Source organism: Typopeltis vanoorti, chromosome 15, assembly GCF_054136105.1.
Source record: "Typopeltis vanoorti isolate ZY-2024b chromosome 15, IOZ_Tvanoo_1.0, whole genome shotgun sequence".
Lineage (NCBI taxonomy): Eukaryota > Metazoa > Arthropoda > Arachnida > Uropygi > Thelyphonidae > Typopeltis > Typopeltis vanoorti.
The window spans coordinates 70,028,798-70,041,071 of NC_143563.1; the positions used below are offsets into that span (position 1 = coordinate 70,028,798).

Sequence of the window (12,274 nt, forward strand, 5' to 3'; positions counted from 1 at the left end):
TTAATGTGTGAATATGGTCCAAAGTATTGTAATTCTTCCTAAATCCAGCTTATTCACAGGATTACATTCCCTCTAGTTTAGATTTTATTCTATTATTTATAATTTTCGTGAAGACTTTACATATGGTGGGAAGTAGGCTTATAGGTCTGTAGTTATTAGTTTCTTCCTTATTGCCCTTTTTAAAAATTAATATTAGAAGTGAATTGTCCAATTTTTTTGGAATTTGTCTTTATTTTAGGCATTTATTAAAGAGTTTAGTCAGTTGTTTGATAACAGGGCTTCCTCGCAGTTTTAAGAAGTCTACTATAATTCCATCTTCTTATGGGGCCTTTCCATTCTTCATTTCCTGCAGTGCCATTTCCATTTCACATTGTAAGATCTCAGGGGCATTGTGTTCTTCTTCCTCACTCGAGTTATCCATAGATGATTCTTGGATGTCTCGGTCTTTGTCTTCATAGAGTTCAGTATAAAATTTCTGAATTCTTTTGATTATTGCATCTCTATTTTTTATAAGTGTACCATTTTTTCCTCTTACAGCAACTATTTCCTATGTTCCAACTGATAATGATCGTCTTAGGACCTTCATATTACTATTGTTTCTTTAATTTTTCTAGTATTATAATCTAATTTCATGTTTCATCCTTTTACATATAGTTTACAAATTTCCGCATATTCTATTTTATTGGTGTCATTCAAATCTCTTTTCATATCCTCCCTTCTTTTCTTCATCAGATATAAGTTTTCCTGTCTTAACTTTTTCTCTCTTTGGTGCCTCTTTACACCTAATATTTCTAGTGCATAATTCAAGATAGATTTTGTTAAGATTTCATTAGCAACATCGATGGTAGTAGCTGCGTTTAACTTTTTTAAATTCATTTTTGAGTGATTCTCTATAACAGCTTTTATTGTGGTAAAGGTTTTGTAGAATCACTAAATTGGACTTTTTTCTTATGAGCTTATTTCGTTCCCATTTTTTGTTGATCCATACTTTTTTCCTTACTAGTCTTGGTCACTTCCTGTATTAAATCTATTAAGCACTTCGGTATTATATATCTTCTGTTGGAAAGGATGAAGTCTATTTCATTGTATGCTTGTCCATTTGGACTTCTCCAAGTCCATTTTCGGTTGATTTTCTTGTTGAAAAAGCTGTTCATAATAAAGAGGTTATTTTCTTCTGCGAATTCAATAAGCCTTTCTCCTCTTTCATTCCTCTGTCCAAATCCAAATTTACCGATGGAGGTTCAAATGGTCATCTCTGTTTCCAATCTTGGCATTAAAGTCACCCATTATAATTATGTAGAATTTTTTAGAATTATTTAATGTAGATTCTAATATTTCATAGAAATCCTCTATATCTTCATCTGGATGGTCCGTAGTTGGGGTGTATATTTAAATAATTTTCAGTTGGTATCTTTTATTTATGGAGAGACTTAGTTCAACTATTCTCGATGTTATTTTATTAACAAACATTGTCCTGTTTGTTAATAAAATAGTTCTAATCTATCATTATCACGTAGAGATCTACAGTTATATGTTCCTACTAATATCCTTCTATCATTGTACACTGTAGGTGGACTCATAGCTAGTGGAAACTGTAGCATATTTTTATATGCTGCAGTCTCCCTCTGCCTAAGTCCAGGATGCGTCCCTTTTTATGCTGGGCGACTGACGAGCCAGTATGTAATTTTCCTACAGTCCTCACTGAAGATTAAATGAAGATCAGTTTTAAGGAGGCTATGATGACTCCTATAATCGAGAGATTTGATCTCCAAGAGGAATTCGCATATTACTTTATTCATCATTTGCATTGTCCTCAAGGGGAGGTATTTGTTATAGCACCACGCTGTTATTATTTAAAGAACTAATAATTTGGAATTTAATTATCACCTCTTTAATTTAGCTCATGCAGTATGAATGAATGTTTTGTGGTTTTATTAGATTAAAAACTGATATAAGACAAGAAAGTCTGAAATTCAAACATGACCCGTTGTACTATTTGAATCCTCTCATTTAATTTATAGTCTCTCTTTTTTCTTCTTTTGAGAATTAGCCCAACACCCTTAATTGACGACATTACACTGCTTTCTTCAAAATAACTGTTAGTTCTTCAAGTTTGACAATATAGTCTAAGATTAAAATTCAGGATATCTTAAATGGCTAATGCCAACTAGCTTTGCACTCAGCCTACACTATACCCAACAACATCTCTAAAAAATAAAACAAAAATCAACAAATCAAAATCAGACTCTGAAATGCCAGATTCAGAAAACCTGCTTCCTATTCAAATGGCAGAGCATTCTAATTCTTACTATGGTTATTCAGCGCAACTTCTACTTCCATACTTCATCTTTCTCACATTCAGATGTTATCAGAGTAATTTGATTAAAGATTAGATCGAAATCAGGCTTTGCTCCCAACACTTATTTAGATGACTAAGGAAACTCGCCTACATTATCATTAATAACTCACTGCATATCCCTCTAAACTTTTATCATTGAAAGAAATAAGAAATCCTCAGTCTAAATACTAATACGTTTCATGATCCATATTGCATCCCATCAGTTGCGCTAAAACTTGTATTCCCACAACATGACAGCAAAGCTATCTTCAGCTATTTCCTAGAAACAAAGATGAAAACTAAGCCATCCAGCTATCATTCCATTGTCCACACCTCATTCCTCTCAGAAGTAATGGAGAAAGTTATTAATAACCAACTTCTTCACTACTCTGACTCCCACCAATCAGTTAATGTTCACCAATATGAATTCCATTCTTTCTTTCAACTGATCTCCTGGTCAACCTCATCTATCTTTGTACCAGCCATGGAAAAGTTTGTTTTTAAGGTTTTCAAGGAATAAGATTTGATCTAGTTTCAAGTTTCAATCTTAAGGTCTCCTTTCCTTTGCAACCGGATCGCTTTTTTATTCTTTGGTCATTCACTGCGTGACTTGGTGAATGGGTTTCTGTTATCAAGTATTCCTATCAATGTTCAAATGAGAGAAAGCACATGTCCATGAAGTGGACATGTGCTTTCCTCTCATTTGAACATTGATAGAAATACTTCATAGAAAGCACATGTCCACTTCATGGACATGTGCTTTCTCTCATTTCCTAATGTGCATTACTGACATTCTCACAGTGACCAAAATCCCGTCTATAGTTTTAATGAAGACAGTACACTACATTCCTCTTCTTCATCTACAAATCGCAGAGTACTAAAATGATTCAACTTCTGTCTTATTTCTTAAAAAAAATCAGCTAAAGCCTTTTTATTCCGGTATATAGGGAGTAGGCGAGACCGTTTTAGCCCTATCTAACTTTTGGAAACTGCGTGAGCAGTTCAATCTCCACTGGTACCCAATCAGAGATAGCTAGCCCAAGGCTATCACTAATTAAGCCGCGCGCAGTGAAGAGAGACGGCTAACAAGTGCCGCCATCTCGTGGTCCCTAACCCTAACACTTGTATTTAATGTCTGAAATAATGTGGGTTCTACGGTCGATTTTCTTGAGTTTACGGGACGAAAAACCCTAGTTTCAGGGAGAAAAAACTCGCTTGCCCGTGCCAGAGATCGACTAACTCGGGAACCGGTCGAAAAAAGGCTTAGAAAAATTTCTAGTTGCCGACTAGATTCGAAATCAAGAAGTCTTCCTTCGTGCGGTCAAGCGCTATGTGCAAACGCCACATCCACTGAGTTACACAGGTCAAAGGTCTTATTTCTTAAGAAAAGAAAAGGAACTTCCTTCACCCTCTTCCTTGCTTTGATAAAATTCGACCTCCAGTCAAGAATACCGTTCTCCTATCTATAAGACGTAAATTCGCTTAATAAATGGTTTCTCTCTTTCTAGAGAGAAATCATTGCTTGCTCATAATTTATTATAAATCGCTTTATAATAAATGCCCACTTTCTGTATTATTCCTTTTTTATAGATATTTTCATGGGATCTGCTCCAAACTGGCATTACTATCCTTCAATCTCCTCTACACATGTTAGAATAAAATCAACAGTTGCCGATGATATTCCCTACACGGTTTAGCTTCAAACTTATCGAACCAATTTCTCTTCTTTCTTTTTTTTTTTTTTCATTCCATTATAATTGTTCATTCATCCCTTATTTTTTCTTAATCACTTGCCCACTAAGTAATAACTATTGTGCTATAGGAGTTGTGGAAACTCTTTTATGTGGGACTGAAAAAATTATTGAGTTGAAGTCGGGTTTGTCAAATCATTCCCTTGCATATTATATGAAAATCCTTCATAGTAGCATTTTCCCCTTGGGATTCAGTAAATTCTTCAGATTTCGGACGATTCCATGGATAACGTTGAAGAATGAACATTTGTGTCGATAATTATTTTAAAAAATAAATAGCGATTTGCCCATAATGAACATCTTAGAAAAGCATTTTCGTAAGAACTTGAGGAGATTAAAAATTGCTCCAATTTGTTTGATTATTTTTTTTTTGTAAATCCTATTCACACACACACACACACACACACACACACACACACACACACACACACACACACACACACACACACACACACACACACACACACACACACAACTGTAAATCGATAATACATGTATATCCGCAGAGTGTGGATGAGGTAAGAGTTGGATATCAGGAAACTCTGCTTTGGAGAGTGAACATAGAAATTGTTCAAGCCGTTATAAGTATTTCCGTGTTTAATTCATTATTCAATTTTAAATAAACTTCTTTTAGTAAAAGTATGTAAGCTCTGTTCACTAAAACCTTGGTATTATCCAGGTCTACCTACTCACTGATGAGACCTCAATAAAGGTCGAAACCGGTCAGGGTAGTGACCTTCCCCCATAATGTAAAACAGTAATACATCTCCTAGGAACTGCGTTTTACATTATGAGAAAATATTAAGGACAGTGATAGTAGCTTGCTTTTGCTCCGAGTTTCCCTAGTGTTGTAGCACCTTTTTTAGCACCTAGTGTTGTAGCACGCTTGGATTTGCCGAACGTTCTTCGGCATGAACCTCTTAGATTTCGATCTTGGAGTTTCTTATTCGGCTTTAAAATAACGAGGGATTTTTTATCCCCTTAATTAAATAAACTTCTTTTATAAAAGAATGTGTTTTAGTTTTAGATTGATTTTTTGTATCAACTTTCTCGCGCAGCCTTTTCCATTGTGTAGTATCGAAGATTGCAATCAGCACAAAATATAATATCCTTAGTTGATTCTTCGTGATTCCAACAAACCGAGTTTCTCTCTCTCTCTCTCTCTCTCTCTCTCTCTCTCTCTCTCTCTCTCTCTCTCTCTCTCTACGCATATTACTAAGTTTGCTATAAGAGTTATCTTACTAATGCGAAATGAGAATTTGCTAAGGAAATACTAGTAAGTAACTTTTATTGCTTCTGATGTGTAATTTAATTCTAGATCATGTAAAAAAATAAATCCTATAACTCCTTTTATTCCCCAAAGGAAATAGGGAAGCGCCTTAAGCCACAACTAACTTTCTGAAGACAGATAAGCAGCCAATCTCCAACTTTCGAGCCTTTACTGACAGAAGGTTATTAACGAATGCAAGGTTCTAGGAGAGACAGAAAGAGCGGCAGACAACTACTGCCAATTCATAGCCCTATACCCTAATACTCGTATTATTTTTACTTATCATTTTTTTTAAAAGACAAGCCTTATAAACTCAAAGCGATATACATGCTCGTCTAGAGCAAGTTTTTATATACATCCACTCAAGGTGGGATTGGAAAATGAGAGCAAATGTGTCCTCCTCTCAGCCAACCAGGCCAGAAATTGTGTATTTCAATAAGTTCTGCATCGAATTTTCGAGTTGCAGTTAAAAACTTGATTTTTCAGGAGGAAAATCCACTTATCATGCCGAAGATATACTAACTCAACGACCTCCTGAAAAAAAAAAAATTAAAAAAGGCATAGAAAAAGTTTCTCTAGTTGACAACTGGAATTGAAGCTATAAAAGCCTTTCTTCCAGCAGCTTTATGAACTATGGAATAGCAAACGCCATTTCGACGGGACTACACAAATACCATAACTCTTGTTACTAATTGGTGATTTTACTCTTGTTTTGTTACAAATTCATGGTTTTGATATCGTAGTTTCGTCGTTCTTTGTGAAATGCTCCTCATTTCTCTACTATTTCTTCTACTCTCTGTTCTTAAACTAACTAGATATTTTGAAAAGTGACATTTCTTAAAGTTAGTAGAATACGTGTGGCATTAAAATATAATTTACATATTTAAAGAAAAGTGTATTAAAATTCTCTTTTTAGACAAATATATTATTGTCACTGTTTATGATTTTACATATATTCGTGAATAAGTTCACATGCTGTCCTATGATTCTGGATATTCTGAGTATCAATAGGTATCAAAAATAACCAGACATGAAGTTTAAAAAATCATTACCCATTCAGTGGAGGTAGTCAAGCCAGTGTACAAGTAGTCAATGAATTCTTATAAACACACGTACCGATCCAAAAAAAAAAAAAAAAAAAAAACGCTTATTACTCAATAATATATATATACGTATATGCATATAAAGTGGGTTAATCTGATAACCTTCCCAACGCCATCACAAGAGCGTTGTAAACACGTAAACATGTTCAGTGAAACGAGGTGAATGTTAATTTACATTCCTTCTAAGGTTCAATAGGTCTGTTAATTAAATTAAGATATTTCGATGAAGACTGGTGAATAGTAGTTATTTTTTTGAGGTTTTCAAAGGCATTGTATTAATTTTATATTTGAGGCATTGTATTAATTTAATATTTACGAAACAATGATGGAATGCCCCAGATCGTTAATCGAAGACAAAATGTAGTACACTGAATTAAATCCGGAAATAGTAACTATTGCAGAAATACTATGCGTATACCCCCCCCCCCCAGTATGATTAAATACCCCTGTATGGTTAAATACTAGAATATACTAGGATATAAATACTAAAATAAGTATTGAGGCAGCACTCTAAAATGCACCCACCTAACTAGCGTGCGGGCTCTCCTTTGGCTACGACTGCACTCTCCGCAATTCTAGACACATTCTCCACTCCATAAATTTGTGATTACATCAGTCTGTTACTCTGTATATTATTTCCCTTCAATATGACCACAATTCATGCATACTGTTATTGGATTCATTGGTCTAAACAGCACCTAACATTCCAGTTCGTCGTGTCAATAATACCTTGTTAAGGTTTAGACTCGGTGTAGGTCAGTCAAATGTTTCCATAATTTTCATACTTTTCTTTAAACCATATCGCAATAGTACTGTACTTGTAATATGACATGGGACAAGGGTCTATTGGGTCTATTTTGCAATACTGCCATGATGTAAGAAGCATACATTATGTAAGAGTGTTGTACATCGGTCAGCATCCATCCTTCCAAGAACTACAATCAAAACCGTCGAATGAAGAAAATAATAAATAAATTACACATCCTATTTTTATTGATTTCTTATGAGCATACTGCTGAGCCCTTCAGAAGAGCAGACTATACTAATTCGATCTTATTTTCTAATAGTATCGTTTTAACCTTGGGCTAAATGAGTTATAGTCTACCATCTCCAAACTATAAGGAGCCATTCATGTTATTAATTAGTATTTATTATATTTCATGCACTTTCTTTCCCCCCCCCCCTCTCTCTCTCCATGCCTATGACAGATATCAGATATTTTCAAATTTATGAATATACATTACGACAAAAAAAAAAAAACATCAGCTATACCATACTCCTAACAAAAATATTTTTTCCCTTTCTTTCATACAATTTGATTTTGCCAAAAGTAAGTATAAAGAAGCACATTTAAAATGTTTTGTTTGTTTTTTGTGCAACTTTCTATTTATTTTTATTTAAGAAGAATAAAATCTACATTCATTTTTAAAACAGTATTTTGTATTATTCACTGAATATATAAAAGCCCCCAAACTATAAGAAGGCGCATCATGTTAATAGCCCAATACGCCTGAATTTCTTAAAAGATGTCGCTCTCTTAAGAACCTATAAAACTGGTGAATTAAACTGAGAAAAAATTTCCTTATTTAAATATATTTATAACTGATTAATATCCAAATACTTGTGTTATTTATTATATAAATATAAAAAATAATAGAATGATGAATAATTGTATATACATGGTAATATATAATTAAAACATGCAAAAATACTAGTCACTGTGCGGCGCACAATCTCCTAAAGACGTGGTATAAACATTATTTGGTGTTTATAAGAATATTTTAACTTTATAGGTCATTAATGACTAATATTTAATAATTATGGTTTAAACATCAACATTAATACTTTTAAAATGCTTGTAAAGCACATATTCTGCTCTATAAATAATATTATGTCTTCCAGACATATTATGTCCTTGATTCGACTGCGCAACGAGAGGGAAAACAGGCGTGTATGAGGGAGAATGCTTTATAAACCTGCTATAGCAAGTTTCGTCGTCAGTGTTTGACCTTTATTGTTGTTAAAAAGAAGAAAAAAAATCGTTCTCTAAATATAGGTAAACAGAATCTTCTATAAGATTCAGGAATGACAGTGTGTACAGCTAAACGTACGAAATTATTCTGATTATCATTATGGTTATTCTTTATAGGTGAACAGTGTCAAGATACTGTATTTTCTTTTTATTTCTTTTAAAGTGTGATGACATTATGTGAAAAATGGCTGCGGATCCAGAGAAAAGCCCAATGAACCGTAAGTAAACTTTATATTTGTTTGCGTTTAAATTTTTGTTAAGAAATTTACTAAAGAAAAATAAATATACAAATTATTTGAAAAGAAAAATAGGATTACTATTAAGTGACAGTTTATTATTATTATTATTATTATTATTATTATTATTATTATTATTATTATTATTATTATTATTATTATTATTATTAATGTTGGCATTAATTAACGGCAGATTTAAATAAAATGAGCGATTTTATCACTTTGTAATAACAAACTATACATATTAAATGCGATTATGGTATTAATCTATGCGGGATATTTGTGGGACAAATATCCCACACTTAATATTGTAACATAATATATGTGTATGAATATACTTTTATATTCTCAGATTAATACAGATGAAACGATTAATATCGATTAGATAGCATCAGGTTTATCAGACACTAGAGGATTACGATTACACGGAGTACAGTAAAGGCGAATAGAGAACATGATACAATTAGAATAGAATTTCAAAGTTGGCCTTTACAAGCCCTTTGTGTGTGTGTGTGTGTGTGTGTGTGTGTGTGTGTGCCCGTTTCATTTTTGCAAATATACTAATTCTGCTTCATTTAGTGATGAAATTGAATAACTTTTATTTTAACGATCCTTATATAATCCGATATATGAGAATATCGGTTTATATTCTCATTTGCATTCATATTTAAATGGATTACTATAAATATATACGGGAATAATAAAGTATAGTAGAATTTTAAATTATACATTTGCGACGGCAAACTTTTCATCGGATGATAAAAATTTTGACAGTGGTGTCAAAATCACAAACAACCTTTACAGCTCATACCATTCCAGTATGGCACAGGCCTATTTTGTCTTGTGTAGGTTTTTTTTTTTTTTTTTTTTTTTTTAAACATACGGTTAAGACTAGAATTTTTCTAAGGTTTTCTTCGAGACCGGTTCCCAAGTTATTAAATATCTGATACGGTCATGAAAACCGACCATGGATCTTACACTGTTTCAAACAATAATTTGAGTGTTAAGAGTTAATTACCCCACAATGGCGACAGTTGTCTGCTGCACTCTCCATCCGGATGCTGATTAAAAATCATTGATAACTGTACCAGCATTTCTGATTGACTTCCCGCCAGTCTTCAAATGTTAGTAGGCCTAAACGGCCTCAAGGCGTTAGCAGATCTCATTGTATTTATCTATTATTGTTTTTTTTTTACTATTAATTTAATTATCAACATGTTTGTTATAATGGTTATAATAAACTAAAATATAAATAAGGAAAAGGTTAACTAGTTCAACAGATAATCTGATAAGATTATGTTAATATAAGCCTTGTTTTTTTCTTAGTTATTTATGTAGTTCAAGAGACTGGAATTATTATTATTATTATTATTATTATTATTGTACAATTCTCCTGGAGTCAAGGACTGACGAAGTTTTCATATCCAATATAATATTATTACAACCAATATTACAAGTCTCACTGGCGTTCTACTTAATTGGATGCTCGCGAGTGTCTTCCCTTCCACTTACTATCTACTCCCCCTCCTCTTTCTGCTTTAAGTACTTTTTTGTGTGTATATTTTCCTCTATTTGGAGTTCAAAAACAAAACGAAAAAAGTCTCTCTCCAGAAAAATACTACATTGTGATTAGGTTGATTTTGTAATGTCAGCCCATCGCATGAAAAGTTGTTGAAGAAAACCCTATTTCCTGGATTCATTAATCAAGGTAGTTGTTAATAGCGTCCAGTTTTATCATCCGATGAAAAGTTTGACGTTGCAACTCAGCGTTGTTCCACTCAGTGACAGGCTTACCCCATCACCGAGAAGAACTCCTCAGCATTGGCTCTACCCAATGACAGGCTCACCCCACCACCAAGCAGAGCCATAATCTCAGCGGTGGCCCCACTCAGAGACAGGCAAAAACCTACTCCTAAGCAGAGCCTCTCATGGCCAGGCCGAACCGGTTTCGACATTTTTTTTTTTGAGGTCTCGTCAGTGGGAGCTAGACCAAGAATACTCGGGATGAAATGATACATAACTTACTTTACGATTCGAGTTGCTAAAAAAGGTGTCACATTACAAAAGGCACCAAAAATTACTGAAAAAGAGAGAGCCAAAAGGCTTCATTTCGGCAATGCAAAATTATTCAAATAAAGTGGATATTGAATCCAACATTATTTCATATCCGAATATAGAAACTACCAGAGTTTCTACCGGGAGATGTTTTTTTACATTATTTATGGGAAAATACTAAGAACAGTGATCGGAACTTGCTCCACCTTTACTACGAGTTGTTCGTCATGAAAGGTTGGTGTACGCTTGTATCCGCCGAAACTTTTATAGTCTCTATATTCGGCATGAAACTCTTGTAGTTTCTATATTCGGCTACGAAATAATGTTGGATTCAATATCCACTTAATTTGAATAATTTTGCATTGCCGAAGTGAAGCCTTTTGGCTCTCTTTTTCAATAATTTGCTTGTAATATTTAATGTTATCATCAACAATCTTATACAATTCTCTTATTTTGTATAAAAAAATAATAAAAATCCATCTTGTAGCACTTAGTAGGGCGAAGGACGCTAGCAGCACTGTGTTTACCACAGTGTCATATTGCTACGCGCGCAAGCATATGCACGTCATGGTGAGGTGCGAGCTATTAGCTTAATGCGGCACTGTCCGTTGCGCAGTTCCACTATTGTTTATATGCAGTTTGTAGGGTGTTCGTAGTGCTTATTGTATTTACTCCGTCTCTTTAAATATTTAGATATTACAATTAAAGACATAACATTTGTTATAGTTTTTATTTTAGAACATTGGGGTTATGATAATGAATTTTATTTTTAAATAACTTTGAATTATACTAAACTTTATAATTTTATCGATAATAAACAATATTTTTTCACGTTTAATTTTTTTTTAATTTTTACCATAATTTTGATATTTTATCCAAACACGTATACACTGTACTTACAGTGTGTATATATATTTCGAAAGTTAGAGCACCCCACGATTTCAAGCCACGAGCCGCCACTTATTATTATTATTATTATTATTATTATTTAAACTCCATGGAATCAAAAGACTCATCGCTGTTATACATATAGTTTATCACACCGTTTCTTAAATATGGTCACTGTCTCTGCATTCTAATCACTCACCACCCATCACAGGTTGTAAGTGATTTCCAGCATCGCTGGGAAACTTTTTTATAAAAAAAGTTTTTAGAAAAAACTTTTTTTATAAAAACTTTAAAAGTTTTTAAACTTTTTTACCCTCGTCATTGATACTTTCAAAATAAAATTTATTCTGGATCTAGAATTTAGGTATTTATGTATTTTAGTGGATTATCAACTGTCGAATGACACTTGTAAGACATGCCAATTGATATTTAGCACTCGTTTAAGTTAAGGGATGTTACATCTATCGTTTCTTAGCTGAATAAGAAACTCAAAGAGTTCCACTTCGTATATCTAATAAGATATTTAGCACCTTTTTCATAAGTTTGGCACAATTCAATTGCCGCAGCGTTAATACTACAGCAGATAACGATAAATAGATGG

At 33.3% G+C, this 12,274-nt stretch overlaps 1 protein-coding gene across 1 annotated transcript in view; it reads left to right on the forward strand.

Annotated features, from left to right (window-relative positions):
• The first annotated feature begins 8,446 nt into the window (after positions 1-8,446).
• LOC150098861 (cysteine sulfinic acid decarboxylase-like) overlaps positions 8,447-12,274 on the forward strand; it is a 131,686-nt gene continuing 127,858 nt past the window's right edge. The window contains exons 1-2 of the mRNA XM_090405470.1: positions 8,447-8,518; positions 8,658-8,712. Coding sequence (XP_090261596.1) covers positions 8,679-8,712 — 34 coding nt within the window. The 5' untranslated portion in view covers positions 8,447-8,518; positions 8,658-8,678. The remainder of the gene's footprint in view (positions 8,519-8,657; positions 8,713-12,274) is intronic.